Source organism: Garra rufa, chromosome 10, assembly GCF_049309525.1.
Source record: "Garra rufa chromosome 10, GarRuf1.0, whole genome shotgun sequence".
Taxonomy (NCBI): Eukaryota; Metazoa; Chordata; class Actinopteri; order Cypriniformes; family Cyprinidae; genus Garra; species Garra rufa.
In genome coordinates, this window is record NC_133370.1 from 10,760,948 (window position 1) to 10,785,568 (window position 24,621).

The following is a 24,621-nucleotide window of genomic DNA, read 5'->3' on the forward strand; positions in this document are numbered from 1 at the left end:
AAGTATTTATATTTCTTAATTTAGAAAATGTATAGTATATCCATCCATCCAACAAAATAACTTATTTGATTTATTTATTTTAAATATATTATAATTTAAATTAACATTATTTCTAAATTTAGAATATTTATAGCATATATATATCTATCTTTCGACTTCTAAGATCATAAAAGCAAAAACATTAACATATCAAATGCCATTTCAATATCAACAGTGCCTAATCAGTAGCAAGAAACCAGAGGAGGAAGCATAAAAAAATGCTATTATTCCTTAAAACCAACACAACTAGCAAGAGTTTTTAACCTACAACTCAGCAGATCCTTCAGAAGGATGCTGGCATCATATATGAAGGGTTGAAGTTTATTTTTAACAAAGTCCTTAGTCATTTTAAAGCTTTACTAACATTGTAAGTGGACATCAGGGGGGAAATGATAAAGGAATCTATGATATGAATCCTTTAAGCTGAAAAAAGTCATGCGGGTCTGTTGAATTATTCATTTCAAACTTACACGTGCACCTACAGAGTGCTTTAATTTTAGAAATGTGGCTTTCCTCATCAATAACTCAAATGGCAAACAGTTTATCTCCCCTTGTCCTCTAGAGTAATGCAACGTAACAGCTCCGCTCGTTTCTTATGGCTGAGAAAGGGGAATAAAAATATATGTGTTAATATTTCATAGCCACTTGATCCATGCGTGCCTAGAACACCAACTGCTCTGCCACTCCACTAAACCCCAGTCCCGCAGGAGAGAGACAACTCAGAGAGAGACCAGAATGCATTTCTTCCACCCGGAGCAGCAGGACACTAAGTGCGGGAGTCTGGAGACAGAACAACTGAAACTTCTGGCCAAGACCCTGAGGACAAACACTTGGTACGGTCTTGGACTCAAGTTGGACTCATTGTTTGTGATCATTTATTAATAGACAATGTCTGGCCATGTTAGAAAAATCCACAGAATTTAAAATAACATTTACCTTTCCATCCATCCATCCATTAATCCATCAGACAAAAAGATTCTGATTTTATTTTTTATTTTATTTTAAATAAATTAATCCAATTAAATTATCATTAAAATTATTTTGATTTATTTATTTTTTTTATTTTTTAAATATTTATATTCTTCCTTTCAACAAAATAACTTTCTTTTAAACAAATCAATTTAATTATCATTAAAATAAATTTTATTGGTTTAATAAATAAGTAAATAAATTAATCAAATTACATTATCATTATCATTAAAATTAGTTTTTATTTATTAATGTTAAATATTTATATCCATCTATCTATCCATCTATCCATATATATATATATATATATATATATATATATATATATATATATATATATTAATATTTATATTCTTCCTTTTATCAAAACTTTATTTAAAATAAATTAATTTTTGCATCAATTTTGAATATGTATTTCCAACCATCCATCCATCCATCCATCCATCCATCTGACAAAATATATTTTTTAATTTTATTTTTATAATATAGAAATCAGATTAAATCACCATTAAAATTATTTTTATTCATCAATTTTTAATGTTTATATTCATCTATCCATCCATCTGACAAAATTATTATTTTCTGAATATTTATATTATTCTTTTCAAGAAAATAATTGTATTTTAAATTAATTAAAATTAAATTATCATCATTTTTTAAATAATTTTGAATATTTATATCCATCCATCCATGTGACAAAATAACATTTTTTTGGAATATTTATATTCTTCCTTTCAACAAAATAACTTTATTTAAAATTAATTTATACAATTAAAATATCATTAAAAAATTTTTTTGACAAAACTTTGTTTAATTTTTTTAATCATTTTGAATATTTATATCTGTCTATCCAACTTATTCATTTTTAATAGAATTTTAAATATTTAAATCTTTAATCTATCTGTCTATCTGTCTATCGATCTATCTATCTATCTATCTATCTATCTATCTATCTATCTATCTATCTATCTATCTATCTATCTATCTATCTATCTATCTATCTATCTATCTATCTGTCTATCGATCTATCTATCTATCCATCTATCTATCTATCTATCTATCTATCTGTCTGTCTATCGATCTATCTATCTATCTATCTATCTATCTATCTATCATTGCAATTGTTAATATTTATAGTCTATCTACTGCATCTATCTATTACAAATGTTTGATATTTATATATTAATTGATTACTTTTTAAAATGTGTTAAGCACTTTATATTACACTGAGCAGCTATATAAATAAAGTTTAAATAGAATCAGAACCAAATTCATATGTTAAATAAACTCCTGGGGCCTCATTTATAAAGACTTGCGTAGAAACCATCCTTGATTTTATCTAAGAACTTTTCTGATTTGATCGTAAGAGCGATTCAGAGAAAACGAACGTACCACGAAATCCATGCGTACGCCAGTCATTCGGTTATAAATCACAAATGATCGTGGAATTGTGTGCAGCTGAATGTTCCGCCGTCGAAACGCCCCTGCTTAATTAATTAACATATAAAATGAGCTCATTCCTAAAGCAAAAACTCTGTGACAATGGCAAGTAAAAAGGAGCGCAAGAAATCAAATTATAGTGAGGCTGAACTATCTGCAATACCAGGCATTACCACAAGGAAACGGTCGTACGCCAAGCTGGAATCTGACGTGGAGATAAGTACTTTTCCACGTCAAAGACGGTTTTTATAAATCTGTACTTTGACGTGGATTTGATCGTACGAACACTCTAAGATCAAATCAGTGCGTAAGAAAGTTTTATAAATGAGGCCCCAGGTCTCGAGTTTACTGTAGTCTTGAATGTTGTTAATCTTTCTTTGAGAACAGATCTTCTTAATACACTGCTTGCGCACGGCAAACGTCCGACCCCTGGCCCGTATAATCGCATTGTTTCTGAGCTTTGAAAGTACAGCCGTCTCTGATGCGTCCTGATACATAAAAGGATCTGTCTCAGGTTAAGAAGCTTTGAGAATATCAGCCCATTTGTGCTCTTATGCGGAGTGTCTGACACTGTGTAAGCATATTTAGATCAGATTAGTTGCATCTCGCTGATCTCTTAGGTGAGAGATGCATTTTCTCTCTCTCTCTCTCTCTGGTATTAAAAAGCCATGCGTTATGAAGCATACTCCATTATGACCCTGCCACATTACGACTGCCTCACTATTGCAAGGTTCTATTACGTTTTAAATCAATATTTTACACAAAACCATATTTCCATTTTATGTCCAGCATTCATTTTTCTCCATTCACAGCAATTTAAGTCTTTCAGCTCCTTAGGGTGCTCATTATATACAGAGAAAGAGAGCGAGTGAGAAAGAGAGAGGTGGGCGTTTCATTTCTAACCAGGTTCCAGCTTAGTGACTAGCACAACAGAACTGGTTGTGACTCAGCAAAATAAGGGCACAGGAATAGCTGTGACATAACAGACAAAAAGGGAAATTTAAGACAACCTGGAGCTTACAATTTCACACAGACTCTTATAACTGCCTGTGCAAGTACAGAAATGCTGCCATTTCATGGGAGAAAGGATTGTAACAAAAGGTTTTGTGTTACGTTGAAATTTCTGTATAGGTAATTAAGCTGTTTACAACTAAATATAATACTAGATAGATGCATGGATGGGTGGATGGAATGTTGAAGAGACTGAAATAACGATAGAAGGAACAACAGAATTGAGTGACAGAAGAATAGACAGAATGGTAGATAGAACATTCGAATGTTGGATAATAGATGATAAAATAAAAATATGGAATTATGGGATGATAGATAGAATGATTGAGACAGAAGAATACAAAGAATGAACATCAGAATGATAGAGCGATAGATAGAACAATAGATATAGATAGATTGAACATCAGAGCAATACACAGAACGATGGACAGAATGATAGAACGAAAGATTGAACAATAGAATGAAAGAGCGATATAATAATCGAAAGAACATCAGAATGATAGATAGATAGATAGATAGATAGATAGATAGATAGATAGAATGATAGATAGATAGATAGATAGATAGATAGATAGATAGATAGATAGATAGATAGATAGATAGATAGATAGATAGATAGATAGATAGATAGATAGATAGATAGATAGATAGATAGATAGATAGATAGATACAGATAGATCGAACATCAGAACAATACACAGAATGATAGAACAATGGACACAACTATAGAACGACTGCTAGAGCGTAAGATTGAACGATAGAATGACAGAACGACAGAATGATAAAGAACATTAGAATGATAGAATGCAGATAGATAGATAGATAGATAGATAGATAGATAGATAGATAGATAGATAGATAGATAGATAGATAGATAGATAGATAGATAGATAGATAGATAGATAGATAGATAGATAGACACAAGAATACATAGAACATGGAATTATGGGATGATAGATAGAATGATTGAGACAGAAGAATACAAAGAATGAACATCAGAATGATAGAGCGATAGATAGAACAATAGATATAGATAGATTGAACATCAGAGCAATACACAGAACGATGGACAGAATGATAGAACGAAAGATTGAACAATAGAATGAAAGAGCGATATAATAATCGAAAGAACATCAGAATGATAGATAGATAGATAGATAGATAGATAGAATGATAGATAGATAGATAGATAGATAGATAGATAGATAGATAGATAGATAGATAGATAGATAGATAGATAGATAGATAGATAGATAGATAGATACAGATAGATCGAACATCAGAACAATACACAGAATGATAGAACAATGGACACAACTATAGAACGACTGCTAGAGCGTAAGATTGAACGATAGAATGACAGAACGACAGAATGATAAAGAACATTAGAATGATAGAATGCAGATAGATAGATAGATAGATAGATAGATAGATAGATAGATAGATAGATAGATAGATAGATAGATAGATAGATAGATAGATAGATAGATAGATAGATAGACACAAGAATACATAGAACAAACATTAGAATGATAGAGCGATACAATAATAGAATGATAGATACAGATAGGTCAAACATCAGAACAATACACAGAATGATAGAATAATAGAGTAACAGAGAGAACAATAGAACGATAGCTATAACGAAAGATTGAACGATAGAACGACAGAACGTTAGAATGATAAAGAACAGCAAGATGACAATGATAGATGATAGATAGATGATAGATAGATAGATAGATAGATAGATGATAGATGATAGATAGATAGATAGATAGATAGATAGATAGATAGATAGATAGATAGATAGATAGATAGATAGATAGATAGATAGATAGATAGATAGACAGACAGAACGGCAGAATGATAGATAGAACGACAGAATGATAGATAGAACGACAGAAAGAAAGACAGACAGATAGAACGATAGAACGATAGATAGATAGATTCACACTTCCTTAAAAAAAGTTTTAATAATGCTAATGTTGGGAAACCCAAGGATGACTGTGACATTTTCACCAATTATATTCATAGTGGAGTGTCCTTCGCTTTGTTTTAGCTCATACGCATTGACATTCAAGACTGAATAAATTCTGATACAGTAATTATCCGAATATTTCTCCTGACAACGGGATCATGTTCTCACAGTCTCTGCTCGCTTTTCTTCTTCTTAAATTGTCTGTTTGATGTGTGAGTCTGGCTGTCACATCATTTGTTTACTTTTTCGTCTGCACTTATGTTAATTAAATTTAGCTTCGCAGATCGCCCACCGAATCCTCGGAGAGGTTGCTTACAAGGAGACAGAGAGAGAGAGAGAGAGTTCTCACTTCCTAATGAGCCTGAAGCTTCTCGCAGGGCTATGGGATGCATACGGGTAGGAAAAGCTTTTAGTGTCAGCTTCTAAAAAGTGCACAGGCCTGGAGCGATCCCTCGTTCCTTTCCTCCGTTACACCGCTTCCCGCGGCGTTTCCTGTAACCTCACATCTCTTGTCTTGTTTTCCTATCTGTTCGCTTTCCCTTGTATTGAAAACAGGTTTGCTTGAGAGGAAGAGGCAGAGCCAAGTGTAACACAATAGTAGAAGGGGTTTGCTCACCTCTTCCGGTGCTGTAGTGCTGAAGTTTGTCACTGTACACGGCCTCCTTATTGTAAGCTCGTTTCCTTTAGAGAAAGAGGAGGAGAGAAAATAAAATACATATATATATATATATATATATATATATATATATATATATATATATATATATATATATCACATAGCGCAGCTTATTGGTTTCTTTTCACATCAGCAACTAATAAGCTTGCTGCTCAACATTCAAATCTCAGCTAGTGTGTGCTGTAGCAGTTGCAGTTATCAGAAACCCTCCTACTTCCCCAGCTCCACCTGTATAGATTTGCTATAGTGGGTTATTTAATGCATGTTATATATGGGGATTATTTCTTATATGTTATACGTGCAGCATACTGTACAATTGCTCAGCTGGCTGAAATGTAATGAAGCAGGTCTGAATTATCGTGCCAGTAAGAACTACCAGCTCAGAACCAGTTCTATTAGAAAGAGACTGTTTGACTGACATGTCAAGTAACCAATCGTAGTTTGTTTTGATTTTGTGTGTAATGTAGGCATCCTGTATTCAGTATTTGCTACCACAATAATAGAAAAAGCCTTTCAAAAGCTTTGTGATCTAAATTTCTGTCTGACCAAAAGTCTGAAGACAAATCTTTTTGTCGGGTTTGTTTGGATATAGTTGTGTCTGGTGGCTTGTAAAGGCCTTTTATGATCCAATTCCTTTTATTTTTGGATTAAAAGCTTGAATTGCTTACTGTTTACAGGAATTGCATCACCTCACCCATCATTAACGTTACCCTACAGTGTAGACTCAGATAAAAACCAATTTATCGGCATAAGCTTGTGGTTTGAGGAGAGCTAGTGGCTACCATCCAACCAATGAGATGTGAAATATGGCGTGACACTGAAATACAAAAAAACAAAACAAAACAAAAAAATCACATGCTAATACTGTATGTACTATGGAATAAAATATTAAATGTTTTCAAGGTAATAAAATTGTATAGAATTAAATAAATTCATATTATATATCAATATATAATAAAAATTGTATTGATATGTACTAGAAATGTAATATTAAATCTATATATATATATATATATATATATATATAAATTAATATATGCCAAAAAAAAAAAAAAAAACATTAAGTGTTTTTATGCTTTTATTCACCCAGGATGCATTAAATTGATCAAAAGTGACACAAAAAAGTGACAGTAAAGACAGTCATAATGGTACAAAAGATTTACACTTAGCTCCTCAAGAAAAAAAAAAATCTGTAAAAGAAAATGAATTTTTTTTTATTACAAAATATTAAGCCATCCATTTCAAATAAATGCTCCTCAAAAAAATCTGTAAAACAATTGTATATCATATTTTTAAAGATGTATAGTATTATATATTATATAAATCTTTAATATAATAAAATATAAAAACATTATACATTTAATATAAAACATTATAAATGTATTTACCATCACTTTTGAACAATTTAAAAAGTATTCATTTATATAATTTCTTAAAAATAAATAAATAAATAAATATACCGACTCCAAGCTTTTGAATAGTACAGTGTATAATTTTACAAAAGCTTTTTATTTCACATAAATGCCAATTTTGTATCTTTCTGTTCATCCAGGAATTCTAAAAAAAATGTAATCAACTGTTGTGAATGATGATAATAATAAGAAGAATATTTTTTTTTTCATTGAACAGCAAATCAACATATTAGAATGATTTCTGAAGGATCATGCGACACTGAAGACTGAAGTAATGATGCTGAAAATTTTGCTTTTTATCACAGGAATAACATTATTCCATTATTCCCTCAAAATGTTACTGTTTTGCTGTACTTGGTATCAAATAAATGCAGACTTGCTGAGCAGAAGAGACTGCTTTAAAAATCATGACAAATCTTATTGTCCAAAAACGTTTTCCTGGTAGTGTTTAGATATTTTCATTTAAAACATTAACACATAACATTAAAACATAAACATTAACAAAATAAACTACATTTTAAAATATATGAAAATAGAAAACAGTCAAAGAAAAAAAAACAGTGAATTATATTATTTTAAATATTTTAAAATATTCTACTCTCTTACAGACCTACTTTTGTATAGTAGAGTATATTATTCATAATGTTACACATTTTAGAATTCGTCTGAAATCATCTGAAAGCTAAATAAATAAGCTTTTGATGTTTGGTTGTTAGGATAGGACACTATTTGGCCTATATACAACTATGTGAAAATCTTGAATCTGAGGGTGCAAAAAAATTCTAAACATTGAGAAAATTGTGCAAATTTAATCCTTAGCAATGCATATTACGAATCAAAAATTAAGTTTTGATATATTTATGATAAGAAATGTACTAAATATCTTCATGGAACATGATCTTTACTTAATATCCTAATGATTTTTGGCATAAAAGAAAAATCTATACTTTTGACCCATTCAATGTATTTTTTGGATATTGCTACAAATACAGTATTCCGGTTTTGTGGTCCAGGGTCACATTTGTCAATGTTTCTGATTGTATCACTGATTTAATTGGTTCTATTGCAGATTATTTGATATTGTTTCACTTTCACTTTAAGTAAAAGAACCAGGAACACGTTCAACTAGTCTGAACTAGCTCAAGGCTTTTTGTCCTCACCTTTACATGCAGCAGTCATATGTCTGGCTCCATAATGGCAAACTCACCTGCTACAGACTATAGATATGGCCACCAGAGACACGATGAAGACCACTCCAGCCGCGGCTGAGCCCGCAATCAGCGGCAACTGCTCCCTCAGCTCTGATTTATAGTCGTCTAGACAGAGAGAGACAGGATGCATTAGGCTACAGAAATAACTGAAATGGCCACAGCCTATAGAGATGAAACAGGGGATGAAAGAACGTAAACAAAACATTTCAAGAGAAACCATTCAGGGAAGTGTTTCATGGACCACATGAATAGGAGATTGAAAGAAAGGGGGGGAGGGCGGCACAAAGACATACAGAAAAAGCGAAGAATACAGATTTAAGAACTGAGGAGGTGTGAGCTTTGAATGAAATGGAAGAGAAGGAAGAGAGAGACGGATAACAAAATGATACAATGATACAAAAGGAAGCGTTAAAACACGGTGGTCAGGTAATACTAATGCCTAGCGCTGACAGATGTCAACTGAGAAAGAGCGATGGAAAAGGACAGACGGAATGAAAGGAGGGAAGGAAAAACACTTAAGGTACACAGCCGAATGACAGCGACTGGTGAAGTGTGTTTGAGTGATGTGAGCGGCCCATCAGCACGGCTAATCCTGCCGTCACAGTCTAAAAACAACAAAGAAGAGGATGGAATGTCTTTTGTCGATGTTCAAATAGAGACAAACCCTCGACCGGCTCACGCATATGCTGGAGAACAAACATTTGTGTGGTTTGAGGAAGTGATCTGAGATCTATTCACAATTTACAATTTTAAGCAGCTACATTGCAGAACTACAGTACAAATTAACAAAATGTGGCTAGCTACATGGAGCTATGTAAAGATAAACCAAGAATTAGAGAGAAAGAGTGTCAGAAACAATTGGAAAGCTAGCTGGGGGAAGAAACAACACACAGCATTTATAGAATTTATAAAAATGACCCTGTTCAAAAGTTTACATACACTTGATTCTTAATACTGTGTTGTTATCTGAATGATCCACAGCTGTTTGTTTTTGTTTAGTGATAGTTGTTCATGAGTAGTAGAGTAATAGTTGTTCCTTGCCTTGCCTTGTTTGTCCTGAACATTTAAACTGCCTGCTGTTCTTCAGAAAAATCCTTCAGGTCCCACAAATTTTTTTTTTTTTTAGCATTTTGTGTATTTGAACCCTTTCCAGCAATGACTCTATGATTTTGAGATCCATCTTTTCACACTGAGGACAACTGAGGGACTCATATGCATCTATTACAGAAGGTTCAAACGCTCACTGATGCTTCATAAGGAAAAATTATGCATTAAGAGCTGGGGGTGAAAACTTTTGATTGGAATGAGGATGTGTACATTTTTCTTATTTTGCTTAAATATATCTTTATTTTATTTAGTACTGCCCTTCAGAAGCTACAGAAGATACTTACATGTTCCCTAGGAGACAAAATAAGTCAAATTTACCCTGATCTTCAAATTCAAAACGTTTTCACCCCCAGCTCTTAATGCACTGTTTCCTTCTGAAGCATCAGTGAGTGTTTGAACCTTCCGTAATAGTTGCATATGAGTCCCTCAGTTGTCCTTATTTGTGATCTAATCTCTTGAAAAAGCTGCTAGGTACTACATGATGGTATATAAACATAGCCCAACAACTCATAAAATGGTGGCTACTTATGACTTCATTGCATTCTTATTTTATGAATCTTGCATTATATACACTACTGTTCAAAAGTTTAGGGTTTTTTGTTTTGTTATTCAGAAAAGATTGATTAAAATAATTGGAAAATGCATCAAAAGATGCATCAAAATTGACTGGAAAGACATTTAAACTGCTGCAATAAATACCTTTCTTTTTGAACTTTTTATTCATCATAGAATCCTGTAGAAATATAGCATGTTTTCCACAAAAATATTAAGCAACACAATGTTTTCAACATTTATAATAATAGGAAATGTTTCTTGACCATCAAATCAGCATGTTAGAATGATTTATGAAGGATCATGTGACACTGAAGACTGGTGTAATGATGCTGATAATTCAGCTTTACATCATAGGAAATAAATAATTTTGACAATATATTAAAACATTTTAAGCTGTAATAATATTTCACGATATTACTGTTTTTACTGTATTTTGAAATCAAATAAATGCAGTCTTGCTGAGCATAAAATCTAAAAATTCTTACCAACCCCAAACTCTTGAAACAGTAGCAGTTTTTTTTTTTTGTATGTGAATGAGGGTGTATTAAAACGTTGCATATATGTGTAAGAATGTTTCACAGCATACTAGATTTTAAACAATCGCATTTGTAGTCGTTTTTAGCATGCTGGCTAAATCCATAACGGCCAACAGGAAGTAGAGCAGTCTCTGTGTGTACTGGGCTTAAACACACCTCATTTAACAGAATCATTTCTTCGTCATTACACCTGGCTGTCAAAACGAGAGAGGGAGAGACCGACTCCAGGGAGAGCATGTGTTGTGCTTCTAGAGAAGGCGTGTGTGTGTGTGAGGTGGACTTCTCTCCCCTGTGATTGGTGCTAATTGTCGTAACGAATGTCGTGCCATGGCAGAATGCCAGTGGATGTACCCGTTAGCTGGCGCAGAGCGAACGCGGGCACTAATTACTTTAGTGAGTATGACGGCACGGATACGCCTGCACACACACCCACGGGGAGTTTTGTCTTCATCAGCGTGACATCATTGTGTTCTGTCTGTGTTTTCCATTTCATTTGTGTTAGTGAATACTACATTTCAACACAGCATGATGAAGTGTATGTATAAACGCACTTGTCTATGTATTTGTTGGGTGCATGTATACTGACATGGCTTAGTTCATTTATGATTGATTTGTGTGTGTACTGCATGCATGTTTGTATGATTTGCATGACTGATCTATATTTGAGTTTTAGGTGTTTTTTTTATTCAACACACATTGACACAAACAAAACATTCAAATCGCATTGAAACACATGCATGCATATTTTGAGCGTGTGTGTTTGCATGGCTGATTTGCAAGTTTGTTGCATGCATGTGTGTAAATGTGATTTCACAAAATTTTTATTATGTGTTTGTTGCATGTATTGCATGTGCGTGTGTGTGGCATAAATATCCTGCATATCTTATAGCTCAAACAGTAAAATTTGGTGCTAGCAATGGCAAGGTCATGGGTTTGAATTTCATAGAATGCATTAACTGATAATATGTATACCATAAATACATTGTAAGCTGCATTGGATAAAAGTGTGTGCAAAATGCATAAATGCAGATATTAATTGTAAATGCATTAATTATAGTCAAAAAAAAAAAAAAGTATATGTATCACACCATCTAACAACAGGGCCATGTTCACACAATATACCTGTGTTTCTTTGTGTGTGTGTCCCAGATTGCCAGTGCAGTTCAGTTATATTTACACCAGTGTGACGGCAAAGACAAGGAGGGTTGTGTAAAAGCCTAAAAAATGAATGTGCGGGTGAGCTGGGCAGGTAAAGTGTGTGTGTTTGTGTGTGAAGCCCCAGGAAATAGCCAGCTGCCTGGCGGATGTCTTTCTGTCCTGTAGAGTCCAGTCCCCCTGGCATCCACTGTGTGTGTGTGTGTGTGTGTGTGTGTGTGTGTGTGTGTGTGTGTGTGTGTGTGTGCGTGTCTTTCCCTGGCACAGTCATCAGGCAGGACATGCTAGACTACAGACACAGAGCCATTAATCAAACCCATGAGAGAGACAGAGGTTACGAGAGAAAGAGAGATAGAGAGAGGTAATTTATGTTTCTTGTTGTCCATTTTAAAGTTTGAAACAGCCTAAATTTCTAAAAAACAAAAAGAACGGACTCAGAAACAATCAAAATGAACCCCAGATGAAACAAACTGGATTTTCCTTTGCGTGCGTTTGTTTTTCACCATTAATGAATGAAATGAGCCCTAAGACACAATAAACACATCCACTCACTTCCGTTGAGAAAGAAATAAACAAAGAGAAAGAATGTTAAAAGAATGAAAAAGAATGCTAGCTGGGAGGAACAAATAAGACAAAAAAAAACATGATGAAAAGATCAAGATAGATTGGTAGAACGATGGAGAGAATGAAGAAAAGATACTAGAAAGAACAATAGAACAATAGAACGATATAGAATGATAGATGGATAGAATGATAGATATAATCATAGAACAACAATGCTAGATAGAACGATAGAACGATAGACAGATAGAACGATAGAACGATAGATAGATAGAACGATAGAACGATAGATAGATAGAACGATAGATAGATAGATAGATAGATAGATTGATAGATAGATAGATAGATAGATAGATAGATAGATAGATAGATAGATAGATAGATAGATAGATAGATAGATAGATAGATAGATAGATAGATAGATAGATAGATAGATAGATTTGCGAAATTCTGCGAATTTTCTTTTAAAAATCCCTGTAGGGTGCGATTTGTGAAAAAAACAGAGGGGGAGGGGGTGCTTTTTTTTCCTCTCTCCGTAGGCAGAGGTTGACCAAACTGTTAGTGTAATCTGTTAAAAACGCGCATTATATACCGGTCTTTTTAGGCAAGAACCAGATAATGAGTGTCAGGTCATGACATGTTTTTAATACGCCGAAAGCTGTATTATGTGATCACAATTTAATAAAAAAAATCGTAAGTTAGGCCTATTAATAGTAATTATTTAATTTCAAACAACGAATACATTTTATAGAGAAGGTGAGCTTTTTGAAAACTCCGAATCAGTAAACCACTGCGTCACAAAAAGATTCACTGTTTCACTGTCATAGAATGACAGAACGCTAGATAGAATGATAGACAGAATGAGAGATAGAATGACAGAATGATAGAATAATAAAACGATAGAGCAATAGAACGATAGATAGAACAATAGATAGAATGATAAAAAGATAGATAGAACAATAAATAGAATGATAGAATGATGGATAGAATGATAAAATGATAGAGTGATAGAACAATAAATAGAATCATAGAACGATAGATAGGATGATAAAACGATAGAGCGATAGAACAATGGATGAGAATGAGAGATAGAATGATAGAATAATAAAACGATAGAGCAATAGATAGAACAATAGATAGAATGATAAAACGATAGAGCGATAGAACGATAGATAGATAGATAGAATGATAAAACAGAGTGATAGAACAATAGATAGAATGATAAAACGATAGAGCGATAGATAGAACAATAGATAGAATGATAAAATGATAGAGCGATAGATAGAACAATAGATAGAATGATAAAATGACAGAGCGATAGAACGATAGAATGATAGAACGATAGAATCATAGAACGACAGAATGATAGATAGAACGATAGACAAAATGAGATAGAATGATAAAATGATCAAATGAACGATAGATAGATAGATAGATAGATAGATAGATAGATAGATAGATAGATAGATAGATAGATAGATAGATAGATAGATAGATAGATAGATAGAAAGGCAGAATGATAGAACGACAGAAAGACAGACAGATAGATAGAACGATAGATAGAACGATAGATATCCCACAGATGATGATTAATCACATTATTCTCTAATCATTGAGCTAAGCATTCTGGGAAAGCTTGAATGCCACACATGGTCCTGATAAAAAAATCATTGAGCTAAGCAGTTTGTCTGGAAAACAGACAAACAAACAAACACACACACACACACACACACACACACACACACACACACACACACACACGTTGGGTTTACATGTTTTATGGGGACATTCCATAGGCGTAATGGTTTTCATACTGTAGAAACCGTATTTTCTATGGCCCTACACCTAAACCTAGCCCTCACAGGAGATTGTGCACTCTTTAACTTCCTCAAAAAAAACTCATTGTGCATGATTTATAAGCCTGTTTCCTCATGGGGACCTGAGAAATGTCCCCACAAGGTCAAAATCTACTGGTATTACTATCCTTGTGGGGACATTTGGTCCCCATAACGTGATGAATACCAGGTACACACACACACACACACACACACACACACACACACACACACACACACACACACACACATTACCTGTCTATGATACACAGTGATTATCAGTCAAACTTGGACTCTACTGAGCATAAAAATGCAATAGCGGAGCATTTATTTCGACAACTCTAAATAAATCTGCTGGAGGAATGAGATCACCCAGATCCAAAGAGTGCCTCTGCACACATACACTCACAACACACAAACACACGCAAGTGTTGGCGTGGGGGTTCGTACCATCTGTGAGGGTTTGGAAGCACATTTTGCTGCTGTATTTGCCGAAACCAGCAACCGTCCTGGCGCGAACCTGCATCACGTACATGGTGCCCGGCCGTAATCCATCCACACGAGCCGTGTTCGTCTGACTCCTCACCTGCGTGGAGTTCACCTCAGACAGCTCCTGCCAGACAGAGAGGGAGATTTAGGTTTTTTTGTTTTGTTTAATTACAGATTTCATTACAGGCCTCCATTTTAATGTTAAAACTATTTTTTTTTTCTCCTAGGCTGCAATAAGAACAAATGTCTTCATCATACTTTGCTTCAGTTCATTCAGAGAGTAGAAAGAAATTGCCGATGACTCAAATGACTCAAACTCCAAAAAGTTCACAAGTAAGACTTTTAAAACTATCTGAGCTACAGTATCTTATCTGAGACAAAGTTGCTATTCGAACAAACTTTAACTGAGAACCTCTGAGCAAAAACGCTTTCCTTCTTTGAGGAGGAAAAAATCTTGGTTTAGTAAAATGAGCCTCTTTGAAGAGCCGCAGACGAGTACTGATGCCATCAGAAAGGACATTTAGGAGCAGACGAGACGGTAATGTGTGTGATGAGATCTCTCTTTCTAAACTCTATCAACACCTCACCAACTCAGAGCGAGTAAGTGTGTGTATGTGTGTGTAGAGAGAAAGGTAGACTATAATTGGCTAAATAATTCACTCTGTTATCATAACCGTATTTGATGCTAATTATTACATTAGAGTGGGGTTGTAAAAATAAAAAAAAATTGAATTTAACTTGTCAGTTTTTTCCTTTTAGTATTTAAAGGAATTTAATGCAAAGATTTAAAACAACTGTATGTAGTTTTGTGTATTTTTGGGACTTTGGAGGCCCCTACATTTAAGTGAGTAGAATTTACTGTAGTAAATATATCATATAATGACATAATATAATAAGTGAGCCTTTGTACATGTGCATTTGCTGCTGCCATAAAGCAATTCATCGTTTTTACAAAATGTCATACCCGTTCAAACTTAAATACTCCAAGAACAAACATTTTTGGAATGCACAGGAAAGAAACAGACACCGTTTGCCTTATTAAAAGTCAGTGTAGCACTAGAATAATTTAGAAAATGATATACACAGCGACTTTCATATCAAAATGACATTAAAAACTGACATTCTTAATACTTTTCAAGCTCCAATCAGTTTCTGATAGATAAACCAGATGTGAGAATCAGATTGTTTCTCATTGAATACCTAATTTCTTTTGAACACACAATCACATTATGCAAGTAAAATGGGTTGTAAACAGTGTTTCATGTTAACCTTTAAAAACCGGCCTTCTTTGTACTTCAAAACATAAGAAAACAGAAAGCTTCCTTTTAATTTGAAAAAGATGAAAGGCAAAGAATATTCTGAGAAGTACAGAAAAAAAGTCAAAATAAAACAAAAACTCACACAAACAACAGAAACTGATTCGCCTGTCAGTTAATGTCTCTGAGCAGAACTGATGTGGTTTCATTGGGTTTTACTTTGCAATAAACCAGGATGAAGTCTAGATCCAGGTACATTTCAAGTGGATTCTGTTACAAAATGCAACAAATAAGATTTCTTATATTGATGCTGAGAGCTGAAAATATTCATTTGCATTCAACATAGATATTTTTTTATACATTTATACTCTTCATAACTTAATGTGCAATATTAATCAAAAATAAAGGTTAAAGTGGGTGCAGCCATTTACAAATTTTATGGGTCTTCTGGTTTCATCCACATCCAGCTATTTTTGGCTGTGCAAAACGGCTCGTTTTGTTGCTTGATATTGCAAATTGGTGTGTCTTACCATACTATTTTAATGTATTATTTTAATTATGAACACACTAGTTTGTTATGCAAACAGCGGATAATGAACCGGAAGTCTCAGCCATGGCTTACTTCCGCATTAAAGAAAAGCGTGGATACAAATTTTTGTTTCTACATTACCTGCCTGAATAGCATTTGTTTGTGTCTTTGTTTTGTGTTTGTGTTGTGAGCAAAAGTAGGAAATGTAGCCAAAAAAGCAGAAAGGTATTTTGGGAATGAGGAAAAAAGCCAACAGATATAGTAAAGCCTCAGACAGAGAAGAGAGAGACTTGCTACAACATTCAATTTAGTTTTCAAGGTCTCATCAAAATTCACAGCAGCGCGACACTGAAAGCCCACGCTACACACGAAAACCCCTACTGTGATGGCCGAAGGCAAAATCTGTTTCTTAACAACTGCAACATAATAATAATAATAATCAGTGAAAAAAAAAAAATAACAGTGATATTAATAATTCAGGTTCAGAACGTGCATGAGTGACAAGTGAAGGGGCAGGGGGGTTTGGCATGTTGTCTGTAATTTACGAAACAAGACGGTATGGCTAAATGTGTATCATCCTCGTGGTGGCGAATGAGCAGAAATGAAAAGATTCTGCACCTGACATCACCTCCGCCATAAAACAAGTATGAAGAGCACTAGAGCATTGAGATATAAATAATGAAGGACGCTCACAAACACGTGATCATGACCTCACTGCTGGGACATTAATAAATAAAAGCACTGAGTGTCATTTGGGGCTTTGGACAAACAACATTTGCACTTATGATGGAATCTGCGGTTCTTTTTTTCATATTAAAGGAATAGCTTAACCAAAAGTGAAAATGTATTCACCCTCAGGCCATCCAAGATTTAGATGAGTTTGTTTCGGAAAAAATGTGGATAAATGTAGCATTACATCACTTGCTCACCAATAGATCCACTGCAGTGAATTAAATGGGTGCCGTCAGAATGAGAGTCCGAAAAGCTGATAAAAACATCACAATAATCCACAAGTAATCCACAACACTCCAGTCCATCAATTAACATCTTGTAAAGCGAAAAGTTGCCTGTTTGTAAGAAATAAATCCAACAATTCTGGTCTGAGTCCATAATAATGATTCCTTTCACATCAAAATCCACCAATATGTGACCTTGGACCACAAAAACCAGTCATAAGGTTAAATTTTACAAAACTGAGATATATACATCATATAAATATAAATAAGCTTTCTATTGATGTATAGTTTGTTAGGATAGGACAATATTTGGCCGAGATACATCTATTTGAAAATCTGGAATCTAAGGGTGCAAAAAAATCAAAATACTGAGAAAATCACCTTTAAAGTTGTCCAAATTAAGTTCTTAACAATGCATATTACTAATAAAAAATTACATTTTGATAGGTTTACAGTAGGAATTTTACAAAAAATCTTAATGTAACATGATCTTTACTTAATTTCCTAATGATTTTTGACATAAAAGAAAAATCAATAATTTTGACCCATACAATGTATTTTTGGCTATTGCTACAAATATATCCCAGCGACTTAAGACTGGTTTTGTGGTCCAGAGTCACATATATGTTTAGAATGGTTGTGGTACACTTTCGCTGGTAAAAAGTGCTTAATCTGTGCATATTTCTCTCCTGATTCAGACAAGTTTGCTTTTTTACTGGACAAAGCTTTGAGCTATTATAAATAGAGGACTCATATGTCAGCCAAAAGCAATAGTTTTAAGTTAAAAACATATTAATGATGGATTTGATTCTTACAAAATGCAGCTTTCCACTTCATAAGACATTGATTGATGGACTTGAGTAGTGTGGACTACTTGTGGATTATTGTGATGCTTTTATCAGCTGTTTGGACTCTCATTCTGACGAAACCCATTCACTTCAAAAGATCCATTGGAGAGCAAGTGATGTAATGCTAAATTTTTCCAAATCTCTTATAATGAAGAACTCATCTACAGCTTACATGGCATGAGGGTGAGCAAATTTTCCTTTTTGGTTGAACTGTTCCTTTAATATAAAAAAGAATGGCAGATTCCATCATAAGTGCAAATATTCCTTGTCCGATGCCCTAAATGACAATCTAAATTATATATTTATACTTCAATGCTCTTTTAACAAACTTTTCTACATCTTGGATGTGCCACCCTCATGTTGTTCCAAATATATACTTAGTTTCAAAAATATTTACGCTACACTTTTCCAAAAAATGAAAGTTAAAAAAAAAAAAAAAAAAAAGATAGATAGATAGATAGATAGATGTCGTAAAACCATAAAAGTAGCCCATATGACTTCTGCGCTATATGTGACCCTGGACTACAAAAAGGGTCATAAGGGTAAATTTTTAGAAATTGAGATTTATACATTGGCTGAAAGCTGAATAAATAAGCTTTTCATTGATGTATGGTTGTTAGGATATGACAATATTTGGCTGGGATACAACTATTTGAAAAGCTTTGAAAACCTTTAAATTTGTCTAAATTAAGTTCTTAGCAATGCATATTACTAATTAAAAATTAAGTTTTGATATATTTATGGTAGGAAACATACAAAATATCTTCATGGAACATGATCTTTACATGATTTTTGGCATAAAAGGAAAATCAATAATTTGGACCCATACAATGTATTTTTAGCTATTGCTACAAATATACTTGTGCTACTTAAGACTGGTTTTGTGGTCCAGAGTAACATATAAGCATTATAATACTACATATTATATAGCTATTATGTATTCTGAAGTCATATGATAAATTTGTGTGAGGAACAGACTTTAATTCATATTAATATTTGCTGAATTATAAGATTGGGTGAACTAGACCTTTAAAAGCATAAGCCGTTACTCAAAAATAGTGTTTTCAACTTAATTTGCATACCCCATTACCTCTAGGGGTTTATTAACCCAGAGTAATGAAATGTTGAACTTTACATTCTCTGCGACTGTCCTTGCGTAGCGCACAGATTACAATCTGCCTTAAAACCTGTCAGAAACGCTGTCGCCGTTCTGGAGATTAAATAAGCGCAGTGCTGAGTGACACGAATTAACACCGTTTGAAAATAAATATATAAACAGCAGCTCTTCGTAATGAGCAGAACAAACAATCTCAAATTCTGTTTGTGATTTCTTAAAGACTCTAATGTCTTATCAAGGCTGCCTTTGATTGTGCCCAAACAATTTCATTTCAAAGAAACTGAAAAATGTTCAGTGTGAATGTGTTCAGAACACAAACATACCACTTATCACATACTGCACTGACACTCTTACAAATAAAGATTCCAACAGTTCTTCAAAAATCATTTTAAAAATCTAAACAACCTTTTTTATTTGCAGTTTAAAGAACCTTTTGTGTAATGGAAAGGCTCCTTGGATGCTAAAGGTTTTTTATGGAACCATAGATGCCAATAAAGAACCTTTATTTTTAGGAGTGTAGCATACGGTATGCCTATGGATATTTAAAAACAGTATGTGAAACAATATGCAAATAACAACATTAAAATAAACTAGTATTTCACATTGTTAGGCAACACAGCATGTTGGATTAAACAAATGGCTTTTTTATTTAAATAACAAATATATATATATATATAGTAAATAAATATTTTTATTATTTAAAAAGTATTAATAATTATTAACATTTTATTAAATTAAAATTCATGTTTAATTATAAATTTAATTAACATTTGAATATATTTTAACAATTTTAACAAACTATTTAATTATATGCAGTTATTTTGCTATTTTATTTTGCATCTAATTTTGTGTAGAAACTGTAACTTGGAATTCTGATAAAATAATGATTATATAGAGTTTTGAATAATTGTATTATTTAAAAATTAATTACACACATTTTAATAATATTTTATTAAAATATTTAATTATAGGTGTATTTTAATTTTAATAATCTATTATATTAAAATATATTTTTTATTATTTCATTGCATTTAAGTATTTATATACTATAAACGTTTTAATAATAATTTATTATTACAATGTTAAATACTTCTTCAAATTAGAGATTTAATTTAATTGTAATAATTATTATATCTAATATATTTTTAATTGGGTATTAAGTATTTATGATTATTCTGTTATTTTATTTTGCATCTAATTTTGTGTAGAACATTTACTGTTGTAATTCTGATCAAATATTAAGTAGTTTTTTAATAATTTTATTATAAAAATAAGTATAAACATTTTAATAATATTTTATTATTACAATATTTAAAATAATACTTTATTTGTAAATTTGATTTAACTTTATTCATTATTTTAATATATGCATTTTTTTTATTATTTCTGTTTATTATTATTTTTATTATTATATTTATGATTATTCTGCTAATTTTAATTTTCCATCTGATTTTGTGTAGAAAAAAATTCTTAACTGCTGGCATTCTGATAAAATATTAAGTAAAGAATTTTTGAAGAATATTTGCATTATTTAAAAATTATTCATTTTTAAAATATTTTTTTATTTTATATTTTAGTATTAAAATAATTAGTTTCAATGTAATTTTTCTAATCACTATATATATATATATATATATATATATATATATATATATATATATATATATGCTGTTCTAAAGGGGTGTTACATAAAGAAAATTTACATACTTTGCATACTTCAAAATTAGTTTGCAAAAAACGGTAGTATGCTATTTTGAACATAACTGGTGTTTGCCTGTGTGCCACTTTACTTTACATTTAGATCTGGATACTTTTCTCCCCGGCAGTGAATCCCCCTCTGGGAGCGGCCCTATCCCGCTGTCAGTCAAATGGGGATTATGGGAAGTCCCTCCCCACCACTTCCACCTCAAGATGGTGTGGAAAGTAGGCGGAGCTTGTGGCAGGCGGCCAATAGGAGCGGCTGCCAGGGCAGACAGACACAGTTCTCAGCAGGTCCTCAGCGAGCAGTGGGTCTGTTTTGGCAGGAGGCAGGTGTCACCGCCATAGACCAGCAAAGCAATCTGTCCTGCTGAAGGGAGTCGCCTGTCCTACACACACACACACACACACACACACACACACACACACACACACACACACTCTTACACACATGATCACACAAACAGGGGGACGGGGCTGGTGTCAAATCAGTCCTTCTGTTAATGGACCGTGGACCGCATACACACATGCCATCTCAAACATCCTTCAGTGAACATGGCACGGCTGGCCGTGGCAAAGCGCCACTTCCCCCAACTGGGTGGCACATGCCACCTCTGCTTGCAGGATGGCAACACCACCTGGTAAGAGCTATGAACACAAAGACTACTAGAGAAGATCACTTACAGAGAGGTTGATTCACTGATTCGATTATGTTTTTCATTTTGATTTATATGGGCATATATATAACAAGATATGCTTTGGTTTATTGGTTTAGGATTTACTTTGAAATTATTTTTTACTTTGAAACTGTAAATAATGAATAAATAATTACATTTAAATTCATAAAGAAATGCATTGATTTAAACTGGAATTTAAAAAAATAAGATTTTCTTGCAAAATATAATTCAGTAATCTTTGTTTTTGATTTACAGCCTTGAAAAATCTTTTTTATAGTGCAGCAAATTACACAAGGTGGTCATTTTTGAGGTCATTTTTATAAAACTGTGTGATTTGCTTTAGGAAATTTGCAACATTAGTCACATTGTATATTTAGGTTAAACTGAAACGAACCAATTCATATGAGTTTTTGATTTACTAAAATTGTTTTTGAATCTAGACTGAGGTTGCATTGTACGTTTTTGACTCATTGAGTAGAATCAGTTCATAAGAGTCATTTGTTTGTGAATCGGAATACACTGGTTGCATTGTACGTTTTTGATTAATTAAATACAACCAGTTCGTAAGAATCATGTGTTTGTGAATCGAGCTACACTGGTGGCATTGTACATTTTTTGAATCATTAAATATAACCAGTTGATAAAAATAATTTGTTTGTGAATTGGACAACACTGGTTGCACAGTACATTCTATTCTGATTCAATAAATAGAACCTGTACATAACAGCCATTTGTTCATGAATTGGACTACACTGGTTACACTGTATGTTTTCATTCAATTAATAGAATTGTTAACAAGAGTCATTCATTTGTGAATCGAACTACACTGGTTGCATGTGCATTTTCGATTCATTAAATAGAACTGGTTTATAAAAGACATTTGTTTCTGAATCGGACTACACTGGTAGCACTGTGTGTTTTTGATTCATTAAAAAGAACTAGTTTATAAGAGCCATTTGTCTGTGAATCAGACTACACTGGTTGCATGTACATTTTTGATTCATTAAATAGAACTGGTTTGTAAGAGTCGTTTGTTTGTGAATCAGACTACACTGGTTGTACTGTACGTTTTTGATTCATTAAATAGATTCAGCTCATAAGAGTCATTTGTTTGTGAATCAGACTACACTGGTTGCACTGTACGTTTTTGAGTCATTAAATAGAATCCGTTCATAAGAGTTGTTTGTTTATGAATCAGAGTACACTGGATTTGCTGTATGTTTTTGATTCATTGAATAGAATCAGTTCATGAGAGCCATTTGTTTGTGAATTGAAATACACTGGGTGCATTGTACAATTCTGATTCATTAAATAGAACCAGTTAGTATGTTTTTGATTCATTGATTAGAATCGATTCATAAGAGTAATTTGTTTGTGAATCAGACTACAATGGTCGCACTGTACATTTTTGATTCATTAAATACAACTGGTTTATAAGAGTTATTTGTTTGTGAATCGAGCTACACTGGTGGCATTGTACATTTTTCAATTTATTAAATATAACCAGTTCATAAAAATAATTTGTTTGTAAATTACACTACACTGGTGTGATTCATTAAATAGAACCGGTTCATAGGAGTCATGTGTTTGCAAATTGGATTAGACTGGTTGAAATGTACAATTTTGATTCAATCAACAGAACTGGTTCATAAGATGGTTTAGAACAATCTCTATCACCATACAATGGAGAATCAGCACCTTCTAAAGGGGTAAAATATGGAAATATTTACATACATTTAAAAATAAAACAAAATGTATATTTTGTTATATAATGTAATGATTTTATTTATTTTAAAATGTTAAAAAATAAAAACAGAGCCTAACCTACATAGTTACTAAGCATATTTCCGAGAAATCCAGTGCAAGCTGAGTAAATGGCATTAAGATGAATAGAAATGCTAACAGATAGGTATTACAGACCTCATTGGCTACCCAGAACACCGTTTTTGAGATTCTTTGAAGTCTTTAGGATGACACTGTATGTGTTGAGCTATGGGTTCAACTCTGTATTCAGTGCAGCATGGAGAGATCGCCGAGATTGAATTCATTCAACTGAAACAAAACCTTGTATTGGCCTTGTGTATGGTTTCATATCTTTTTAATAACAGCATCGCTTTCGTACTGACGGCTGGGTTTCACGTCCTGCTACGCACGCCGCATAATGCTGACAGCTTCAGAGAAATATTTAGCTGCAGTCACACGAAAGGAAGAAGCGAATGGGGAGGAAAATGTTCAAAATTTCTCACACCTGTGCAAGGGGGACACAAACGCTCGATTTAATCGAGCAGAAGAACTCAAGTGCGTTCTAATATGCTAAATTACATTATCATACCGCCTGTTATATAAACCATCTTTGCTCATCTATAGTGAGCTAGTGCGTGCTATTAATCTGCAGCAGTGTTGTTATACAGGAAAGAGAGGGAGAAACTGTGGAGCCGCGAGCCAGTACTCTTTCTTCGGCTTGCAAAGTGAGATGTATGAGATGATTTCAGAGTTGACAGTGAGCTAAACATGACCAAAAGAACAACAAACCCCAAAAAGCTACAGGGGGGAAGAAAAACATGCT

At 33.2% G+C, this 24,621-nt stretch overlaps 1 protein-coding gene across 1 annotated transcript in view; it reads right to left on the bottom strand.

Moving 5' to 3' along the window:
- Positions 1-24,621, bottom strand: part of ephb1 (EPH receptor B1) — a 194,193-nt gene that overhangs the window by 32,723 nt on the left and 136,849 nt on the right. Inside the window, exons 8-10 of the mRNA XM_073849352.1 lie at positions 14,936-15,098; positions 8,733-8,841; positions 6,054-6,118 (exon numbers count right to left, since the gene is read on the bottom strand). Of these exons, the coding sequence (XP_073705453.1) occupies positions 6,054-6,118; positions 8,733-8,841; positions 14,936-15,098 (337 nt within the window). The remainder of the gene's footprint in view (positions 1-6,053; positions 6,119-8,732; positions 8,842-14,935; positions 15,099-24,621) is intronic.